This window comes from Catharus ustulatus, chromosome 4 (genome assembly GCF_009819885.2).
Source record: "Catharus ustulatus isolate bCatUst1 chromosome 4, bCatUst1.pri.v2, whole genome shotgun sequence".
Lineage (NCBI taxonomy): Eukaryota > Metazoa > Chordata > Aves > Passeriformes > Turdidae > Catharus > Catharus ustulatus.
The window spans coordinates 4784992-4807692 of record NC_046224.1 but is presented as its reverse complement, the minus strand read 5'-3'; the positions used below and the strand labels follow the sequence as shown (position 1 = coordinate 4807692).

General features: G+C 52.2%; 1 protein-coding gene across 5 annotated transcripts in view; it reads right to left on the bottom strand.

The window, feature by feature from the left end:
• The window catches only part of GATA3 (GATA binding protein 3), a 28526-nt gene extending 12240 nt beyond the window's left edge, over positions 1 to 16286 (bottom strand). The window contains exons 1-4 of one of the 5 annotated variants that reach the window (XM_033058621.1): positions 16049 to 16286; positions 6858 to 7478; positions 3774 to 4310; positions 783 to 928 (exon numbers count right to left, since the gene is read on the bottom strand). In XM_033058621.1, coding sequence (XP_032914512.1) covers positions 783 to 928; positions 3774 to 4310; positions 6858 to 7098 — 924 coding nt within the window. In that variant the 5' untranslated portion in view covers positions 7099 to 7478; positions 16049 to 16286. Of the gene's footprint in view, positions 1 to 782; positions 929 to 3773; positions 4311 to 6857; positions 7479 to 7652; positions 7770 to 8099; positions 8252 to 16048 lie in introns of those variants that run through there. The other 4 variants (XM_033058620.1, XM_033058617.1, XM_033058618.2 and 1 more) reach the window with 4 other exon arrangements.
• Between the last annotated feature and the right edge of the window lie 6415 nt (positions 16287 to 22701).

Here is a 22701-nt window from a genome sequence, read left to right as displayed (position 1 = left end):
ATTAGCCATGCCCACAGCTTCCAGACTTTTTGTGGGAAATGCATGAACAGATCGCTGGGGGTGGTGTAATGCAGTGCCTGTGCTTAGAACAGTCACCAGTCTTGTAACTATTATTTCAAACATTTACCCACGCATTTTGTCTTCCTCCAACTTCTGTACCCTGGGCACAGGCTTGGCTTTGCACACTCACCATCCTCTGCCTTGTGTCCCTGTGGCACAATTTGAGACCCAGATGGCACAGACATAAATGGCCACACCAGGTATCAGTGGCACCAGGACCTGATGGTTCCAGCTCTTTGCAGGACCAAGGTCTGTCTGACACCCCAGTGACACCCAGGATCCAGTTTGGGTCCCTTCTCCATGACACACCAGCCAAGGGGGATAGAGACACATTAGGAAGGGGTGGGCAGCAGTTTGGAGAGCCCAGGAGAAATCCCATATTCCTAATAATCTCTTTGGTCACTAGGAAATTGTCCTGCCCTTAGGCCCTGGAAAGAGTCACTGTCCTCAGGTCACCACCCAGAAGCACCGTGTGGAGTTGAAAACTCAGTTCTGGATTGCAAGAAGCCCTGGATCTTGATTTTTAAACCTGTTTTGCAATTTTCAAGAGGATCAGACAACTGAGACCAACAGCAGCTGGGACCATCTCTCCAAACATCCCTCCCTCCCAGCCCACGGACGCAGTGGGACCAGCGGGAGGTTCCCTGTCCTTCCCGAGCTGCTCATAGGAAGCAAAAGTTGCAGAAGAAGGAGAAGAAAGAATAAAATAGAAGGAGACTCACCAGTCTTCTCTTGGGTTTGATCAGGGGCCGGTTCTGCCCGTTCATTTTGTGGTAGAGTCCACAGGCGTTACACAAATAGTGCCCAGTGCCGTCTCTTCTCCACAGAGGGGTTGAGGTAGCCCCACAATTTACACACTCCCTGCCTTCTGGAAACAAGAGAGCACATGGTTCACTTAGGGAAAGCAGAGATAAAAGGGGCTGGGGAAAGACCCCCTCCCCAACAAACCCCACAACCTCCCCAGAGATCCAGCCGTGCCAGACCCTGCGAGTGCCCCCAGAGCTCAGGATCTCCAAGCAAGGGTCCAAAGCCATGAGTGACAATGTCCCTGGCAGTCTGCTGGGGTCTGATCCTGCTCCCCTCCCCAGCACCACTCCACAGGCAGAATCACTCTGTGTCCCAGCAGCAGAGAAGAGGGATGGTGACAATGACAACCCAAATGCCATGGTGGTTCAAGGGGCTCCCCGGAGAAATTCTCACTCCTCCCACAGGTCCCTCCTTTGGAGGAGTGGGGGGGTTGACAATTTCCCCTCACCTTTGGATTAAGGGCTTCTACAACTCTGGAGACCCCATGTTTCCATAGGCACCAGAAAAAGCTTGGCAGGCTTTGCAAGAAGCCTCCAGCCCAAAATGATGGATACAGAATTCGAGTCCATGGCCCCCTTTCTGATGGGTATGAGCACCCCAGCATCCTTCCTTGAGCACCCTTCCAGCTCCCAGGGGCATCCATGAGCCTGGAGGGCTCTTCCTCTGGTCTCAGGTCAAACCACATCAAGGACCCCCAAAATAATCACAGATAACCCCCAAAACATCTCCCCAGCTCCAGCCAAGACATAATAACTCCAACAATATCTGCTACTGATTAATTTGAAATTAAGCTTCCATCACCCAAAACTTTCAGAAAACCCTCTGGTTTCCCCACCACATCTGCAGCCTGATGGTCCATCCCGGCTATCTGGGGCAGCAAACAGCCCCAAGCCTGCCTAATAAGTTCTTTCCCTCATTCCTCTCCTTTTTGGGGACCTTTTTAGCCTCTCCCTGGCTATTGCAGGGGGAGATCTCCCCCAGCTCACCAGTTCCCAGCTTGGAGGAGGGAACTGGGAGGCTGCAGTCCCTGCATTGCATCTTTGGTTTGCTGGGGGAAGTTTTTTTGTGGCTAAAGTCAGTCGTGGCCCACCTGAGAGCAGTGGCAGAGCTCAGCCGGGCAGAGCAGAGCAGAGCCAGCTCAGCACAGAGGCAGCTCCCCGCTGCCCCAGCCTGTGCTGCCTTCGAGCAAGAGGCATCCGTGCCCTAACCACAAACAGCAACCGTTTTTCCAGAGCCTTTGCACTGAAGCCCTCTTCTCTCACACCTCCCCAAAACAACTACAACAACAAAAAATCCATTTTCAGCTCTTTCTCCCTCTTTCATCCTGCAAAATCACCCCCTTCCTCCTTTTCCTCCAGCTCTAGCCCTCTTTGTCTGAGAGCTCCTAGCTTGCTAAAAGATCAACTTTTAAAGGGGAAAAAAAAAGAAAGAAAGAAAAAAAAAAATAGGTGTTGCTGCTGGGGTTGGTTTATCACCGACCGCAGATGTCTTTCTAGAAGGTAAAGTAACAGAAAGTGGCAAAAGGAAAACAAGAGGGGAGGGTGGAGGGGGCCGAGACGGTTTGAAAATACCGCGCAGCCGGTGGGTGCCCCGGCGGGAGCTGCGGCTCGGCGGGCGCCGGGGCGGCCGGGGGATGCTCAGCACCGCCCGGGGCCACAACAAACCGGTCCTAGCCCGGACATAGCACCCGGTCCGTACTGGGGCCAGCCGGGGAGCTGGTCCCGTTAATACCACGTCGTTTTGTTCCCCTCCGGTTAAACGGGGCAGCCGCTCCCGGGCTGTTTGAGTCTCTGTCCCTCTCTTTTGTTTCACCCCATCTCTCTCTCTCTCCTGCTTTCATGTACAAAACATACAGGTCTGGGTTTTTTTGTCACTCTAACCGCATCCGGACTCTATTAAAGTTCCTGGCGCTGGATAAACAATGCAACTGTCGCGTGCAGCAGTCTGAAAATAATTGGATTAGCTCAAACATATCAGCTAAATAGAGACAGTCCCTGCTCAGACAGACAGAGTAAATGTCACCCTGGAAAAACCCTGAAAACTGATCTCATTCATGCCAGGCAACCCCGCAGCAGCCTCCTCGGAAAAACAAAATAGAGAGAGAAAAAAGAAAATAATAAAAGAGGGGAAAAGAGTTTTGACTAATCGCCCTTTGCTCTGCACACAAACACACTCCCCTGGGCTCTCTCCCACCCTCCAAGCCCGATGTGTTCAGCCGGAGCCGCGCAGCCCTCGCACCCCATTCCGCGGGTGCGCACAGGGCTGGGGACGCTCCCGCTCCCCCCGGGAAAGGCGGACACGGGGACACTTTTGGGAACTTTCATTGTGGGTGATCCAAAGCCCCCGGCACGGAGCTGGCTGGGGCTGGGGGCTGCGTGGGCGAACTCTCCTCACCGCCCCGGGGAAAACCCTCCCCGCATCTCCGGGCGCCGCATGGGAAGAGGCCCTGGGAAGAGCGAGGCGGAGGGCGGGCGGGGGAAGTTGGCCGGGATTTAGCACCATTATTAAAATACAGAGAGATCACTAATGCTGCGGTTCCCTCGGTTTCGCTTCCTCCCCGGGCGCCGCAGCTGAGCGCACCGTGGGCGCTGCAGGGGCCGGGTCGCCCCCGGGACCGGAGCCCCGCGGCACCGGGTGGGTGGTTTGGGTTCCTGAGCCTGCTTCTATCCCCAGCCAGCGTTGGACAAGGGGGAATTTGGTTATAAACCTAGCAGAGCATCCTGTGGGGAAGGTGAAGTGTCGTGTGTCAGCCCCACGAGGGCTTCAGCCCTGCTGCTCATCTCACGGATGCTTGAGCACATGTCTGCGCGGGGAGCGAGGGCTCAGCCCCATCCCTTTGCCCCCCACTTTTCCCCCGCACAGCTTCCTCTCCCGAGCAACGGGGATGAAGAAGCCAAAAGCCCTACCTGTGCTTGACCGTGCTTTTGGTCGCGATTTACACCCAAACCCGGTTGGCGATCCTCCTAAGAGGCTACTGGGGGGAAAAAGTCCAGAGCCATATTCTGGGACATACGGTGGGTAGGTAGTGATGGGGTGATGAGCGGAGGAGGTGGCTCCTCCTAAAGAGGCCATGCTGCTCCGAGAGTGAGAGGACTCCAGCTTCATGGTATCGGCCAGGGACACCTGGTATTTGATGCATTCCTTCTCGTCCTGCCGGGTGGAGCCGGTGGAGCCGGGAGTGGAGATGGACGGATCCGGGGACACATCTTTAGGAGGGGTCGGCGGGAAGGTGAAAAGGTGCGGGCTGGAGTGGCCGGCGGATAAAGTGGAAGAGGAGGCGGGTGGGTAGACGGAAAGGGGTCCCGGTGAGCTGTGATGGATGGAGGTCTTGGAGAAGGGGCTGAGGTTCCAGGGGGAAGCGCTGTGATGGCTGCTCAGCGCCTTGCTCCCGTCCAGCCAGGGCAGCGAGCCGTGCAGCAGCGGGGGGCGGCACACCTGGCTCCCTGCTCGGAGAAAACACGGAGACACGTCGGTCACATCCCTCTGCCACCCTGGCAAAGCCCCCCGTGGGGGTCCCGGGACGTGCTTCCCCCACCACCACCCCTTGTCCTTCCCAAAGAGCTCAGCATGCGGGGAAAACAGGGAAAATTACATCTGATGAGGAACTCCCCTCCTCTTTTTAAATTAAATTTTAAAAGCTACAAGATCATGGGTGGCACCTCCGGTCCTGTTGAGGAACGGGTTTTGGGGTCGGGACCCTCCAAGCAGGGTGCCAGCCCTGTGACACGGGATTTGGCAAGCTCTGCTTCACTCTCTCCGTTTTCCAGGCAATTCCACGAAGACTTTGAAGCAAAGATCCTGCGTGAAATTGCCAAGTCCCAACTGTAGAAATATTTTTTTTTCTTAGCTGGAAAATGATTTCCCCAACAGAGCCGTGAGCTATAAACCCTGGAAATTCTCTGGTCAAACGAAGAAGACCAGAAAATGCCCACAGACATGATAATAACCTTTGCAACGGGGCTGATAAACTTTGCAAACCACGCAGTTTGTCTTTTCTTCTTCCACGAGACTGCACAGAAATGTTAGACAGCTTTTTCCCGATGCTATGGCACACGCAGAGGGTACCAACTGCCTCAAAAGAAATGCTCCATCCCCTTTTTGTGACCAGGGACTATTCACTTGTCTTTTAAAATACAGACCTGGACTTTGTGGGGGAAAAAAATCCACTAGATTTCCGCAGTCAAATCTTTTTCCCTTTGGCTATAAATGTTCCTAAGGGCTTGTACCTAATATTTTAAATTATTTTCGGCCCTCGCTAAGCAAATAGAAAAATATATCCAAATAATCAAATCTAGCCAAATCCACAGTAACTTGAGCAAATGGCTGTAAGATGGAAAACACAGCTACTACACTGGAAGGAAGGAAGTTTGTGCCTGATAATAAAGTCCTGGAAAGTCTCTGACACCTAGAGATCCTTAACCTCTGTAGACATTGTGATATGCGTACAGAGATTGCTAAACACACAGAAGGAGAGATGCAAACTCGGCTGTACAGAGCCACAGATAGTTATAGGGTGGACACATACGTTTGCATGGGAGCTCGTGTGTGTCTAGAAAAGCTCCAAACTGGTTTTCACCATACCAGGCACTCGTGAACAATACTGAAAGTCGCTGCTCGAAAGGAAGGGAAGGTGGGTTATACGAATAGAAAGGGTCAAGATTCATTATCTTCTCCAGGAAGTAGCATAGTAAATAATATTCAGGCTAGATCAGAGAGACCGCATTTCCACTTTCTGCTGATATATTGGGAAAAAAAAGAAATGAAAAGGGAAGAAAAGAAAGAAAGGACAAAGGCTGCTGATCCTTAAAAATAATTGTTTTAAAGGGACTAATAGCAGAACAATGCAGTTACTGAGCGGAGCCTAATGCAGGCTCACACTCAACAAGTTGCTGAGGGTTGGGAGCAGCCTCCTGAACCCGCACGGCTCCATCCCCACTCCGCTCATCCCATTTTCTCCATAATTTTGGGGTTATTTCCACTACAAACCTCGGGGATTTAGATTTTGCCATGACAGAGATCACTGTCCGGCTTCACAAACCACCCTGTGTCCTTTCCCTCCTTTTTTTTTTTCATTTTTTAATTTTTTTCTTTATTTTTTAAATCATCCAGGTAAACTCTAGCTATAAATACTGAATCTCTCCACTTCTTCATAAAAGATGGCACCAAAGTGCTCATCCCTCCATGGTCGTGGGCCCCATCGGCCCCAGGTATTTCACCTCCTTCCTAAGAGCCGTGACCCAGGAACAAGAATCACATGGTGGATCATTACCTTCCTGCAGGACCCTCAGGACAACACGCTAGGTCTAATACCTAATTACACCACCGGCTACTATTTTTTTTTTAGTTTCTTTCTTATTTTAAACCCACGCCACAGTGCTGCCCTGGGTGTGCGCGCAAAACTTTGGTCCCAAACCTAACAAGTGCGAATTAAATAGCCCAAGCGTGAGGACAGCGGGGTCATTTTCACACCCCTGCTCTCCAGCTTGCTTTGCTTCCCCAGAGCAGCTTAATCGTGCAAAAACTAAACACAGTATGAAAACACTAACTGTTAACCTAATTAGAGAGAGGGGGGAGAAACCAAAGCGAAAGAGAATTAAAAGAGATGGGGGAGAAACCAAAGCGAAAGAGAAGAGGGCAAGAGGAAGATGAAAAAGAAAGAAACAGAAGGAAGGCGAGTAAGAGGGGGAAAGAAGAGAGAGAGGGAAAAGGGATGTGACATAAAAAGAGAGGATGAGAGAAAGAGAGAAAACTTTAAAAAAAAAAAAAAGAAAGTGAAAGAAAGAAATAAAGAAAGGAAGGAAGCCTGAATTTTTATTTATTTCTAATAAGCCAACCCCAAAATCCAACCGTGACGTAGTTTCCCCGCCGGCAGGAGAGGGTCTGCCCGACAGCAGCGGGGGGCTCGGGGCACCGGGGCAGGAGCGGGGCAGGAACGGGACAGGAACGGGACAGGAACGGGACAGGAGCGGGACAGGAGCGCGGGCACTCACCGTGGTGGGCCGTGGGGTATCTCTGCACCGTGGCTCTCACGGAGTTGCCGTAATACGGCGGGACGGGGTTGCCTTGTCCGTCGATATTAAAAAGTACATCCACTTCCTCGGCGAGAGGATACTGCGTGGGGTCCATGTAGGTATGGCCAAGCGAGGGGTGATGCGAGTCCGGGTGCTGCCCATTGAGCACGGCCGGGTGGTGGTGGCTCACCCACCGCGGCTGGTCCGTGGAGACCTCCATCTTCCGCGCTCTGCTCTTGTTCTTCCTCCTCCTCCTCCTCCTCCTCAGCAAGGCGCGGAGGGCTTGAGATCGGAGCGGGAGTCGCTGCCGGAGTTATTATGCAGGGCGCGGGGTGGGGAAAAGTGCTCGGCGAGTTTGTTCGGGGATGTTTCTGGTTAGGTTTGGTTTAAAGTGGGAGGGAGTAGGGGTTATGGTGATAAACGATCGATTCCAGAAAAAAAAAAAAAAAAAAAAAAAAAAAAAAGGAAAAAAAATTAAAATTAAAAAGGGAGAGAAAAAAAGGGAAAACAGGAAAAAAATCTCGGGGGAAAAATTTCTCTGTGAAGCGAGATCCCCTCGTTTCTTCCGCTCTGTTGCAGATGTTTCTCTTCTTTGATCACCTGTAACGAGAAAGAGGAAAGGGAAGGAGCAGAGAGAGAGAGAGAGAGGGAGGGAGAGAGAGAAACGTACTTGAGAAGTTCTGAACTTTAGCACCTGACTTTTTAGGCAGGAGAAAACCCATCCCATCCCTCGGCAGCCATCCCTGGGAAGCGCCTGCTCTGCCCTGGACCCACCTCTCCCAGCGCCTCTTTCTCTTTCGCTCTCTCCCGGCTCGGAGCGGAGCCCAGCAGCTCCCACCGCGCTCCTGCCTCACTTTTCCTTGGGTTTAGGGGTTTTTTTGGCTTTTCTTTCTTTTTTTTTTTTTGGTCGCGGCCGTTGTTTGTTTATTTTTTTATTTGCTCCGTTTGCACCTGAGAAGCTCCAGTGGCTCAAGCCGGTGAGAACTTGTGCCATTCGCTGCTGCACAGCCCAGAGTCACTTTGATTGCTCATTAATTATTATGCAACCGAGAAAGGGGGGAATTGGGGGAAAAGAGAAGGGGGGAAATCGAGGAGGGGGTAAAGCGATGGGAGAAGAGAGTGTGGGTGAAAGGAAGGAGCAAGGAGAAAAGGAGGGTGAGGAGAGGGAGGAAAAAGAAAAATTTAAAAAACGACAAGTTGCTAAAGAAATTCCGCACAAACCTTGGTGGAGAAGCAGTATGTGACCCAGGAGGGATGAAGCTGAAAGTGCTTGATCAGATCAGATTGTGCTCGCTCGCCCTATTTTTTTTTTCCCTACTTTTTTTTCCTCCCTCTCTCTCCCTTTTTTTTTTCTTTTTTTTTTTTCTCCTTTTTTTTTTTTTTTTTTTTTTTTTTTTTCAGGGAAGGCATTCTTTCTGAAAGGAGCAGGATGGCGCCAGCCGGCTCAGTGCTTACAGACAGCTGTGGCGAGACGCAACTTAAGGAGGTTCCAGTGTCATAAGCCCGGGGGAGGCGGAGCCTGAGGAGGGGACCGGCCGGGCGCTCCGGCCGCCCCCGCGCTGCCCCCGCGGGAACCCCCCGGCAACAAACTCCGGCTCGTTCTCCCCCCTCCCCCTTTTATTTGTTTTATTTGTTTTTTGAATTTTTTCTGCCTTTGTTTTTTTTTTTTTTAAGGGGGAAATCAAGTTTTCCCGCTGTCCCAGAAACTCTGAGAGTGGCCAGCCCGCAGAGATGGTGCGTGGAGGGCAGGGGATGGCTGCTCGGGCGGACAGCCCGGGGGATGGCAGCGGGCTCGGAGCCCCCCGGAGCAGGGATGCGCCGGCAGGTGCAGCACCGGGGGCTCCCCCGGAATAAAGCTGCCTGCTCCAGCGGCGCGGCTCAGAGAGGATTTCATTATTGTCATTTTTGAGGATACAAGCGCGCAGCAGCGGCCAAGTTTGTACGCTGGATTTGGTGGGGGGGTTTAGGGGGTTTTAGGGTTTTTTAGGGTTTTTTTCCCCGTTGTCGCCCCTCTGCGGACCCACGGGGGGCGGGCAGGGCCGGGCGGGGGCCGCGGGACGGCACCGACGGGACCCCGGCCGGCCCCGCCCCCCGCGGGCTCGGCCAATGGGCGGCCAGCAGGAACTGGGACGGCGGCGCTGATTGGCTGAGGGCCCGCGCCCCGCCGGCCCCCGGCAGCGCTGATTGGCTGCGAGCCCGCGCCCTGCCGGCCCCCGGCGGCGCTGATTGGCTGCGGGCCCGCGGCCGCGCCGGGCGCTGCGTTGAGCCAGGGCATCCCCTAGCGGCACCCCGGGGTCATCCCGGCGGGAACGGGACCGGCACCGGGGGGACAGCGGGGACAGGGGCGGACAAGGGGGACAGGGACAGCACAGGGGGAAAGGGGAGAACGAGGGAGAGCGGGTAGGAAGAGAGACAGAGAGAGAGACAAAAGGAGTGGAGAGACAGGAAAGACGGAGAAAAAATAAAAGGAAAGAAAAGGAAAGAAAGAAAATTAAAAGGAAAGAAAGAAAGAGGAAAAGAAAGAAGGAAAGAAAATAAAGAATGAAAAAGAAAGAAAGAAAAAAAGCAAATATAAATTTTTTTTGCAGCACTAGAAGGAGTCACTCACTGGGCGCCCCGCACGCTGTGTCCGCACGCCGGCCAGAGCGCGTCAGTCCCGGTGCGGGAGGGAGCGGCGCTCCGGAATTTTTACACCGAGGGGTCTCGTTAAAACCTGAGGCTCCGGCGCCGGTGCCTCCGGTCAGCGGGACCGGGATGGGCTCAACCTGCGGCCGGGAGCCGGCTCCGCTCCTCGACAGCCGATGGATGGATGGATGGATGGATGGATGGATGGATGGATGGATGGATGGATGGGATCCTCGAGGGCGCCCGTTTTAAGCCCGTGTCTCAGCCCCCGGTGCAGCCCATCGCCGTTGGGCGTGGGGACAGAGGTTTCAAAGATGCGCCGTGGGTATGCACACACACACACACACACACATATATATATATTTTAAAAAGAAGCCGACCAGGACTGGTATAAGAACCGTGACCCATCACGCGTTAGGGTCGGTGTGGCCCAGCCGGGGGGAACCGCGGAAATGTGCCGGGTGAGGAGCGGGGACGGGCCGGGAAGGGGCTGGCAATCCCCGCACCCAGAGCTGTCCGGGACAGCGCTCGGTGCTCCCGAGCTGCCCAGCCTCGCCGACGCCGCCCGGGCCGAGCACTGAGCCCCGGGGCAGTGGGAACAACATTGGGGGGAAGGAAGGGGGGACAGGAGGGGGATGCTCACGGCTGTCCCTGAGCCGGGGGCTTTAACCCGCTCCGGGAAAGCTCGTGTTTCCTCTCTCCACTTTGCCTACAGGGATTTTATTTTGCGGGGTGTCCCCTCCTTTCCATACTCCAGGAATTGAGGTGCAGAAGGAGGAAACGGAGGGGAAAACGCCGCGATCCTGACGCACTTTCCGGGATGCCCCCGGGGGTGTGGGGGCCGGGACGCCCAGCACCAGGGTGGTCTGGGACCATCCCTCACCCTCTGGGACTGGGGAATCCTTGGAGAGGAGGAGGACAGGGAAGAGGGGAGCAACGTCCAGGAGCACAAACTTTCCTCATCCCGCCATCCCTCTCCCAACTTCAAGCGTTTTATGGACGTGAGCGGGAAGCGTCTCACCGGGATTTGCCTCTTCATCCCCGCTCCCCAAATTTCCGCACAGCCCAGGCACATTCAGAGGGGTTTTATACACTTGGGAAAAGTCGCTTTGTGTCTTTTGGCATGGGGGGACCTTAATGCGAGCTGAGATCTTCGGGCAGGTGAGCTGAGATTCCCACCCCCGCTCCCTCCGGCACTTACAGCCCTGAGACCTACAGCCGTGGGATCACAGGAGGGGAATTTCCATCCGAAGGTCACAAAATTGCTAAACCATTTTAAAACGTGCCTTTAGCCCTGTCCGGAGGTAGTGAGGAAATCGCTTTCCTTGAGCTGTTTGAAGGGATTATTAATGCAAAATGAAATTACTAACGTAAAAAGATATAAATAAGTAAAATAAAATAATAAATCAACAGCTACACCAAGTTCCACCAGTGGCAGGGAGGAAAAGAAATGGGAACAGCCCTGAGGGCTCCATCCTACCCCGACCCTGTTCCCTGCCTGTCCCTCGTAGCCACAGCCCCGGCTGCGGGAGGACACCCGCTTTCAAATCTACTTTGCTTAGACTATCTCTTTATTTTCAACACGTCCTCGATAGATTCGATCTTCCTATCCCCCTCCCAGACCGGAGGAAGTCGTGGTGGGGAGAGCAAAAATACCCCAAAAAATATAATATTTAAAAAAGAAAAAGAGCAAACCCATCGTTTTCCCGAATATCCTGTGATCCCCGGGGGTTTTGAGCGGAGCGCTGGCCTTGACCGTCCTTTCCCAGGCTGTGGCTGCGATCCATCACCTCGCCCCCCACCCCCCGGCAGCCCCCAGCAGGGTTTCCAGTGACAGCTCGGCGTTAATAGGAGCCCATTGTTGCAGCAATTAGCCCCAAGCTCACCACCAGCCGCCAGATAAGGGTCGGGGGCTCGGGGGTTAATTCTGCCGGGGGGTGGGGGCGAGGAGGGGAGCGGGGCTCCAGCATCCCTCCTAACTAGGGAAGGGATGGGGGGAATGGGGATAGCTCTGCCTCTAAAAGGCCACGAGAAAACGCTTTTATTGTCACTTAGAGACACAAAAAGAGGGAAATTAAGAAGAAAAAATAAGACAACAAACCAGATAAAAATCAACAACAACAAAACCCCAAACTCGGTGGGATGGGGCAGCCGCCCAGCACACCGCTCCCCTAAAAATGACCAAAGGGCACTAAAACTAGCGCCCCCCACCCTCTTTTTTTTTTTTTTTTTTAAATCTCCCTCGGGTCTGCCTGTTAAAGCAGGTACAGGCTGTTCTGGAGCCGGGACCCGGGGCCAGCCGCTCCTCCGCCCTCGTTGGTGCCCACCGCCGCCACTGGCACCTCGGGGCGGGGACAGGCAGCCTCCCCCTTCTCCCCCCTCTCCTTTAGCCCCCTTTTAAACGACAATTGACTGAAAGGGGATTAAGTTACGTTTGTCGGGCTGGGCATTTTTTTTTTTTTTTTTTCCTAGGGTACCAGAATAGTACAGGTAAAGCTGTACAAACAGCCGGGAGCGAGGAATCGGGGGGTTATGGAGAGGACACGGCCCAGGGCAGAGCTCCGAAGATTATTATTAATTTTTTTTTTGCCTTTTTTTTTTTTTTTTTTTTTTTTTTTGCCTGTGTACATCAACTTGCTCTCTTGCAGAGGGAGAGAGACCCGGGGTTGTGAGCCCCTTGTCACCTCCCCGGTTGGGACAGCCCCTCCCGGGGCACGGAGCCTGCCAGTCCCCGGGACGGCCCCGCCGGCAGGGTATTGGGCCCAGGTCAGGCTGCCGAGATAATCTCGGGTTAAACAAAGGCGCAGAGAAGAGGGAATATTTTGTTTTCCTTTTTTTTTTTAACTCCCTTAGTGAATTAGGCAGGAATTGTGATCCACTTCCCCAAGGCCACCCCTCCTCCTTTATCATTTAAACGGTAATCAGCATCCCTCCAGCTAGGAGCTGGGAAATTAAAATAATAATAATAATAATAAATAATAATAATAATAATAGTCAAAGAGAAAGAGAGACCGGCATTTCTGCCTCTCCCCTTTCCCATCCCACATAAGCCTTCCCTTCCGCTTCGAAACCAGCCACATGGGTGGTTTCTCTTCTTTTTTTTAAATATCTCTAGCTTTTTTTTTTTTTTGCCTTTTTTTTAAGTATGTACGTACATATTTCCGTTCTTTTCTAATAATTCAGTTATCTCCCCTTCGCGAAGATCGAGAGGAAACATAAACACGCACACAAAGAAGTGCCGAGCCATGCAAATTCAAAGAGAGAGCAAATCATCGGCTGATTACACCGGGTCCAATTTTTTCTCCCTTCGTGCACCACCACCCACCACAAACGCACGCACTTTTTTTTTTTTTTTTTCAGCGCAAACGATGCTATTTGATGGACGGTGGGAAGAGAGAGGGGAAAACCCTGCTCTGCCGTAGAAAAGAAATTCGAAGAATTAAAATTGGGAGGAGAGAAACTGGGACTTTTCTTTCCCTCCTCCCCCCCCCACCCCTTCTTTGAAGCTGAGAGAAGGGCGACTGCCCCGGGACACTGCAGAAGTAAAAAAAAAAAAAAAAAAAAGGTCTGAGAAAGATCAAAAACCGGCTCCGCAAGTCCCAGGGGCGACCTCTCCCCCCGACACATTCCCCAAAGTGCGAGAGAGGAGCCGGGCAGAGGGAGAAGGGGAGGGGGACTCGTGTCACCCGTGCCCGTCCTGCTCCGGGCAGGACCCAGGCGGGTCCCGGCTCCTTTCCCTTCCCTTCCCTCCTTCTCCCCTCCGCAGACTCCAGCTCAGCCCGGTGAGTCCCTTCTCTCCCTTCCCCCTCACCTTTTCTTTTCTCAGACAGCAAAAGTACCCTTTGGAAAAGGGTTCTCCTTCTCCCTTTTATCCCACCTCCCCGTTTTACCCCATTCTCCCCTTTTTTTCCCCTCTCCTGGCTGCGGGACAAGCTCCTGAGCGGGTCCCCGGGCACCGCTGTCGCTGCAGGGAGTTCCCGAAAGGATTTGACTCCAGAAATTAAAAAATAAGAGAAGAAAAAGCCAGCATATCGCCTGAACAGCCACTCCAAATTACAGCGAGGTTAAAGAAGTGCTCAACAGAGGGAAAAAAAATTAAAAATAAAAAGAAAGAAGGAAGGGGTGGGGGGTGCTGGCTTGTTTCGGATTTCTCGATTTTGCTTTATCTCCCAGGACCGTTTTGAGCGATAGATTTGAAGGCGGATTGATGCATCTTGCGGGCTTTAAACCCTGCAGGAGCTGTTTTCCTCACACCCCACGGAGAAGGTGAAGCTGCCGACGTGTTTAAGGATCCTGTCCGGTTTTTTGTATTTTTTTTCTTTTTTCTTCCCCATTTTATTTTTTTTTTCCCGCAAGCAAAAATTACCCCGGGACTTAGATAAAGAAAAAAAAAAAAAAACACAAATCGCTCTCCGGCTGGCGTGAGAGGAGGCGGCAGAATGAACACCAGCTCCTTGGTGAGACGCAGGGGCATATCCCGACCTCCCCGGATTAAAACCGAGCGATTTATTCTGGCTGTTCTCAGTTTAGAGCCGTCCTTGCACCCCCCAAAACAAACCCCCCGTGCCCGCAGAGCCCCGCACGACACGGTGACAACCCACTCCGCAAATGGGGCTCGCATTTACCGTCAGAGGCTCCAGAATTCAAAGAGCACCGAGGGTGTCAGAACGCGCACGGTTTCTCGTCGCTCTGAAGAGAGGGCTGCCGCACCCCGAGTTCCCCTGGGGAGCTCGTACAGACACCCCGAGATGCTGTCCCGCCCCCGGGCAAGCACAAGGCGATGCCCTCCGCATCCCGAGGGGAGAGCAGCCCCCAGCCAGGGGCTCCCCCTCCTCCGCATCCCTCTCCAGACCTGCCCCTGCCTGGAAAAACCTTCTCGCCTTATTTCCCCCCTCGAAATGAAAACGCTCCCCTCGGCTCTGTAAAAGAAAATTCACATCCCGGGGAGAAGGAAGCGCTTCGCCCCAGCCGGGAGCAAAATGCCGCGGCAGGGTGGGGGTAAACCTTTCCTCTCCTCCCTTTCCCAGAGCTGTTTCTCCTTTCCCGGGGCCCCCAGCTCGCCGGGACCCTCCGTGTCCCCCCTGCCTGTCCGGGACTCCTCCTGGGGAGGTGGGACCCGTGTCCGCCTCGGAGCAGCAGCCCCTGCCCGCGGCACCGACAGGTCCCGGCTCCCCCGCTCCGCACCTGCGGCCCATAAATAATGGAGAAAACAAGCAGGGCCGGTGGTTATTAATTATCCGGTTTCATTAAAATCCGTCACCCGGAGCCCGCTGCCTGTGTACGGACACGTGAAGGTAAGAAGAGATGGAATGGATGGATGGATGGATGGATAGATAGATAGATAGATAGATAGATAGATAGATAGATAGATTTTCTCCCCTTTCTGCTTTCAAAAAGCTCGATGACAGAAAATGTGGATTTTTTGACAGCACAAGCCATTCGTATTGCTCCCTCACGAAATATCCTCCGCATGCTTTAGAGGGTGAAAAATTCTCCTGCAAGACGGAGAAGGAGGAGAGAGACTTAATGCAGGGATGCCGGGAGAGAGAGGAAAGTCTCCTCTCGCCCTTCGGGCCCCAGTCCTGCCGGAGCCCAGGATGGCCCAGCCCGGCCCGGCCCGGCCCGGCCCCGGATCCCCTCGGCGGGACCAGGAGCCGCCTCGGAGCGGAGCTATCTCCCTCCCCATCCCAGCCTGCCTTAGCCACACACCTCTAGGGCAGCTCTGCCTTGCCTTTCTAAGGTATGAAATGGAGAAAGATCTGCCGAAAATCGAGCGAAGTAGATTCTGCTAGAAGCACTGTATTCTCGTTATGTATATTATGTAGATGTAGATATTTTTAACCTGAAGAGATAGAGTACTACATATACAGGGTGTATTTTATATTATACAGCACAAAAGAACCTTACAGAATCAAATCAAATCGGAACTATTGGTGAGAAGAGCACAGAACCGCAGCCATCGGCACACTCCTGCCTGCATGAATATCGCTGTACACAGAGGGATACACACAGTGTGTGGGTTCGGATATACAATATAAATATACATAAATATATAAATACATAAATTTATAGGCACATAGGTACGAAGCCAGGCAGAGAAAGGCCCCGTATTTCTCTCAGATATAAATCCATTCTCATCCTGAGATTAATATTTCTCATTCCAGCTATGTCAGTGCGTGTCCCATCTCCCAGCCCCCGCTACCCCAGCCTCACTCCTTTGCCCTCAATACCCACGGGTAAAACATTTTCTCTCCAGCTTCCCAAAAATCGCTCCCTTACGGACCAGGGGGGCTTTCCCCAAGGTCACCGAAAAAACTTGGCTCTCCTCTCCATCCACCATAAGCAATAAAGGGAGGTCGGGGCTGAGTTTCAAATCCTTTGAGCCGAGCTCCCCATCCTAATGCCCTCCACGTGGAGAAGGAGTAAAATGAGAATGAATTAAAAAGAAAGAAAAAAAAAAAAAAAGGAAAGGGGGAAAAAAAAAGAAAAAAAAAAGGAGGGTGGGATGGGGGGAGACATGGACAGACAAATCGGTGTTCACTGACCTGGGCAGATGCTTTTGATTTTGTCCGGTTCCGCTGGAGCGCTCAGAGCAGGAGTGCGGGAGGAGCGGAGCCGCTGCTGGCATGTCGCAAGCTCTCACCGAGGGGGAAAACCTGGGGGAGCCGCATCCTCCGAACGCCCACCCTTGCCCTCCTCCTCCTCCGGGCTGGGCTGAAGATCAGAGCTCTTCCGGGTTGGGAAAGGGCAGAGCAGGAGTGAGAGGAATATGATGGGCCATTTCTTTACACACCCATCGATGGGGCGGGGAGGTGGAGGTGGGGGGGACAGGGGCAGGGCCAGGGGGACGCGCCAGGTACAGCGGTGCGAGCGTGATGTAACCCGTCCCGGGAGCGACTGTCAGCGCCGGGAGCCGGGAACGCCGGGAACAGACAGGGGGAAAATGTAATTAAGCGTATGATCATACAAATAACGCCGGGGCTCGCTCTGCTGCATCGAAAGCTTTCGAGGAAAAGTGGTGACATTAGCGACAAGGCGCTGGTTCTTCTCCTCCGTACCCCCTTCTCCTCCCGGGGGCATTTTTAATGACCCTGTTCTATTTAATGACGCTATTCTCCTGTCTTTTTTTTTTAATTTTTATTTTGAATATGTATCTGCGTAAAACTCCACGATGCAGACATTAAAAAAAAAAAAATTAAAAATGGACGCGCTTCCCCTGGCGCTCCGAGAACGGGGTGGGACGAGGATTGTTCCCCTTCTCCCAGTCCTCCTCGGGACGAGGAAGGCTCCTGGCCGAGGGTAGGAGAGAAGCACCTCTGCAGGGAGACACCGATCGCAGGGGTCAGCCCCAGCCCTGTGTGTCCCCTGTCTGTCCCCTGTGTGTCCCCCTCTCTTTCCCCCCAGACTCGCACGGGCTGGAGCCCGGGGCCGATAGGAGCGAAAGGGACGGGCCGGGGGGATCTGCAGCCCCCTGCCCGCTCCTCAGCCCCCTTCCCCCGAGGGCTGGGAAAATAAACACCCCCCTGAAGTGCTGTAGGGGCAGCAGAAGGCAGGGAGCCGGGCTGTGGCCACGCCGCAGGCTCCGGAGGATGCCCCAGATCCTTCAGCGATGGAGGGACCGGCGGGGGAAGGGGCGGGCTCTGATTTTCCACATTTAACCCCCACTCGTGTCACTCTCTCAAACCTAATGCTGCAGCCTCGGTGTTCTCCCCCCTTAGCCCCGATCCACGGGCAGATTTGCTCACAAAAAACTTCCCCAGGTTTTGGTGATGGTAATTTTATTCGCTAAGGTTGAGTGCTCATTTCGGAGGGGTGGGTGGGTGTCCTGCCACCAAAACCAGACAAGACACGGAGGACCAGCCTGGGGAGGGCTTATCCAAGGAAAACACGTCTGGGAATGGGCACTCTCACCTCCCGGGATGGGCAACCACCTCCGAGTGGGAGAAGCGGGAGGGAGATAAACACCCCCCACGCTCCACATCCACCCTCGGTGTGGAGATGCTTCCTCGGGAATAAACCTGGAATAAAGCTTTATTTCCAGGGCTAAACCAGTGCGCGTGGAGGATCCCAGGCCCCTCCAGCGGGACCCCGCTGGTGCTGGGGGGATGCAGAGCCGCCCTCCCCGGCCCGGCTCCGCCGAGACCCGGGGGGCACATCCCGGCGGAAAGTGGGGGCAAAATTGCTCACTTAGGGGGCAAAAATAAATACACATGTGTATAGACACCCTCCTAGTCCTGGAGGGATATTGTTGGGCTTTTCTGCTGACGCTGGGAGTTCGCTATCGCTGCTTCTAGAGTGACTCTCTGTGAGGTGAAAGGTAACGCGATCGCCTCCCAATTCTATCTTTAGAAAACACATTCAATTAAGGTAATAACTTAAAGCTCATTAGAGCCACGAAGGGAACCTTCCCAGCGCCAAACACCGATGGAAAGAGCTCGGGCACCCCAACGGCGAGGGGAGGAGGGCTGAGCCCATTTACCATCGACAAGGAATGTGCCTTTTGCTAAGGAAAGGCTTCGAAAAAGAGGATTTTAAAGCCACGAGGCTTGTGTGGTTTGGACTGAGCCGTGTGGACGAGCCGGGGGTAAATCCTTGCGGGGTATGGGATAAGAAAAAAATAAAGGAGAATACAGCTGAAATCACTCGGGGGGTGTGCTCCCCATCACAGGGCTGGGAAAATCCCTGCGGAATCTTCTGCTCCCCAAAACAGTGCTGCGGGAAGGAGACGAGATCAACCTGGAAGATGATGCTGGATCCCTTCAAAACTGCCCAGAGAAAGGAAAAAAAAATTAAAAAGCGGGGGGAGGGAGCTGGATCCGGTCTGTCCGATCACATCGTGGAGGGGAAACGAAAAATCAAGGGTCCTCCTGCAAAAACCGCTTGGGAAGGCGGCGGAGATGGAGTCCCCGCATTATTGTCTCTGTTCCTCCGGCTGGGGCTTGCTGGGGGGCGGGAGGGGACAGAGGGAATTTGGGCACAGGCGCAGGCGCATCCACACTCATCCCCCCCTCCCGCACCCACCCCGCACCGCCAAGTTCATTTCCAGCCGCGATGGCCGGTGATTCAAAGGTTAAACATAACTAATGAGGCTTTAAATGGCACCCGGGGTTTATCATAAATATCACAGACCCGCCTCGATGCCTGCAGTTGAGGTCCGAATATACATCCAAAGAAATAGTCAGATACCCGGAGGTCATTTAAATAAATAAATACACGGCGAAAAAAATACGCACACACATATATTTTTCCGTGTGTGTGTATATGGAATATATCCAGTGCAATATTTATATGGTGTGCGTATATATATACACATATATAAATATATGGAATAAATTTTTTGTTTGTGTTTTTTTCCAACTTGTGATTCTCCCACTGCATGTGCTTGATCCCACCTCTCGCTCTCCTCCTGGCACACATTTAGACGGGCACACACCGAAATAAATACCTGCACACACACACACAATCGATTTCGGCTCCGCCTGAACCAAGATTTGCAGTCGAACCCTCCCTAAATAAAATCCATACGTTATTGTTAGGGATCACCGCTCTGCCGGCTGCAGAGAGGAGGTTGGGGATGTTTTATTTGCTATAATTAAACTGGCTCTCGTGTTCTGGAAAGAAAACCCACGCTCTCTGCCCCCACCCCGGTGAAAAGTTGCCAATAATCAATAATTCCCCCTTCGCCGGCTGTGAAAACAGTCTCAGAGAGGTTATTTTTTAATATCACTGTTGCAATCTACGTTTCCAAGGAGGGGAAGAAAGCACCCTCCCCCTTGATCTCCCCAAATCAGGCGCTTTGGCATTGATCCTGCGCTTTGTGTGTGCAGAGTATATTCGCTTTAAAACGATTTCCATTAAACGCGGCCGCCTACATCGCTAGGATCGACCTAATGACTTTGTGGGAGCGCTGGGGAGGGACAGAGGGGCCGGGGGGGGACCCTCGGAAATCAAAATAATCGTCCCCCCCACCCTCTTTCCCCCTTCGTCCACATCTTCCATTCACCCAAATCAGGAATAAAGTCAAAGGCAGACTCCAACAAATAGCCGCGATTGTAAATTCCTATCCGTTACAACTAAGGTGCAAAATATATTTATAAAAATATATAAAGCACGTGGAAGAGGAGAATTTTAATTAAATCTTACTGCGGCTCTAACAACATCGAAGTGATATTTCATTCGGAGCCCGCCTCTTGCTTGTGTTTTATAGCGTTTTCTTGCCTCTGACTTTTTTTTTAAATATTAGACGAGGTACAGAATTATAAATGACTCTTTCCTTATCTGTGCTGCTCACATATCCAGGATCAGAGGAGCTGATTAAGAAAGAAGTCAGAGGCAACGTTGGATTCATAATGATTCGGAATAATGAATCCTTATCTCTGCTTTCCAGATTATCACCCTTTCAGCTCCCAATGTTTTGTTACATGGGATAATTTATTGCATCTAATACATCACAATGAATCTGATGGCGGAAAGCGATGGGCAATGTTGGGGGAAAAAAATTCGTGGGTCCGTATTTTAGTTTAGTTTCATCCTGGGGGCAGCGAAACTGATTTTTTTTTTCTTTTTTAATTGGGAAAATGTAAGGTAAATCTGATAATAATAATAAAAAGAAGTTGGAGGGGGATGATGAGGCGCTTTAATTAGTGTGTCACTTTCAGACTGAAATTAAGAAAATCGACCGGAGCTTCTCCTTTCTCTGGCTCCGAGATCCTAATTTTACATGATTTATTTTTTATTTAAGGGGTAGATAATGCATCATAAACATTGAATAAAGCACGGAGTCGGGTTAAGATAAAATACAATTTGCATCTCTCTTTTTTTCCTTTCTTTTTCTGAAAGGGATGGCTGCCAATAATGTTCTTTTTTTTTTTTTCCTCTCCTCTCCCCGCCCCGTTGCCAAATAAATACATGCATAGCAAAAAATCGATAAGATTTCTGCGAGGAGCCTCTCCCCTCTCTCTTCCTGCGTCTCTGCCTCCTTTTTTTTTTTTTTTTTTTTTTAAGGCATTTCTCATAAACTGGAGAAACTCTGCGTGCTGCTTTGTATGCAAATGAACGCTGCGCTGTGTTTCTGGCTGCAGAAATGAAATAGGGGATGGAGGGCGGGGTGGGGGGAAACATTCACCTGAAATTATTGATATTCGTGTGCCTGAGGAGGGGAAGATCTGCTGATATTTTGCTGGATTTGAATGTATTCGTTTGAATCCTTGAAGGAAGCAGCAGCCGGGCTCTGCCTCCTCACCTGCGCGGGGAAAAGCTGCATTTCAAACATTTTCTGTGGCGAATAAACCCCCTTTGCTCCATTCCGAGGGGTGGGGGGGAGGAGGCAGGGATTCCCACAACAGCAACAACTCAGCCCAAAACTTGGTCTCAACAAAAATCACCGCAAGGGTCAAACCCGACAGCGGGGCTGGGATAAACCCCTGAAAACCCCACGAGGGGCTGGGGGATGCTCCCGACCCGTGCTAGAGCATCCCTGCCTCTGAGAAAATGGTGCCTAAAATCCTCCTCGTGGTCAGTTTGCTGCGCCTCGATTGTTTTTTGGTTTAGGTGTTGTTTTATTTATTTTTTTATTTTTATTTTTTTTTTCTTTTGTGTGCAGCCACTCTTGATACTAAAATTTCTGGGGACAGGTGCTGGCAGCTCTGTTCTGCCTTGGTTTAAGTTTCCCTTGCTCCTTCTCATCCCTTCCTGGCTCTCATGGCACAGGGACGGTGTTTAATCATTAACCAGGTCTAGCACGGTCCTTTTTTCCAGGAAGTGAGAGCCGCTTCTCAAATGAGGTTGAAAAATAACTTGGTTTCCCCCTTTGCCTAAAGGGAAAGGTTCCCACCTGCGGTCTGGGGTGGGGGGGACCCCACGCCGCCCCCTCCCCGCTGTGGATTCACCGTTCCACGCTCGGTGTTTCACAAATCCCATCCGAACGCTAATCTCGGCTTCCTTACTCTTCCTCCTCCGTAAATTCTGTGCAATATTTGTCAAGGAATTTCAAGTATCAATTATAACCGCAATTTTTGATATCCATCCCCCCCCCAGTCTGAAGTGTAGATGATTTGATAGGAATATACATATATATAATACCAGTTCTCCCTCAGATGAATTTATTGGACCGCGTCCCACCCTTAGCTGAACATTCAATATTCCAGCATTATCTCCACACTTAAACTCGCTTTCTCCATTTCTGTGCCAAGATAAATTTGCATAATATTTGCAGTTGTAATTAGCTGATGAACATCTCCCAGCCTTCCCCTTTGTTTTCCGCGCGTTTGGTCTTCAATTGATGCCACTTTTGATCTTTAATATTACAGGATCCCGATAGAGCATTTTATATCTTATCTGCAGCGCATGAAAGTCGCTCAGAAAGGGAGTGAGAAGAGAAAAAAAAATGGGGAGAAAGGAGAGGGAGGAAAAGGCACTGAACGAAGCCGAACTAATCAGAGTTTCGAAAGGTTGTTTCAGATGCCTGAATCCGCAGTTACGGGCCAAATGAGATAAATGGTGAAATTAGAGCCATTTAAAATAACAGAGGGCTCGATCAGGTGAGGCACCGCCAGCATCTCCAGCATCTCCGCATCACCCGAGAAGGGCGCCGGGGGCTCCGGCGGCGGAGCCGGGCTGGGGACAGCGGGAGCCGGGCTGGGGACACCGAGTGCTGGGGTGGCAGTGTGTGCCTGTCCCCCTCCAGTCTTGGTGACCCGGGGGGAGCCGCCCTGCCGACTTTTAGGGACCCGAGCACCAAAGTTGAGCTCTTTCTTTTTTTTTTTTTTTTTTTTTTTTTTTTTTTTTTTTTTTGAGGATGCTTTTCCTCACCCAACAACTGGGTCGGGAGCAGCCGGCACCCCCCGACCCCCGGAGCACCTCGAGTGAGCAGCCCACCCCCAGGGTCACCTCCGCTCGCAGAGCCGGGAGTAAAGGATGTTATCACGTCGGGAGGGTTATTAAACCGCTAATGAATGAGTGTCTGTGAGACTCTGGACGGGCTGGAGAGACTGCGGGAGGGGGGTCGGGGGGAGAGGAGGCAGAAAGGCTCGATCTTCATGCCAATCTCTGGAACAAATAGCTAACATTTAACGTTTACACCCTGCTTGGCGACGAACTGGCGCTCCACGGACCCCTGATCCAGGCTAAAATGTCCAGAAAGCCTTTGGAGAGAACAAGTTCCTAGCTATCAGGTTCTTCTGATCTCTCTCCTCCTTTC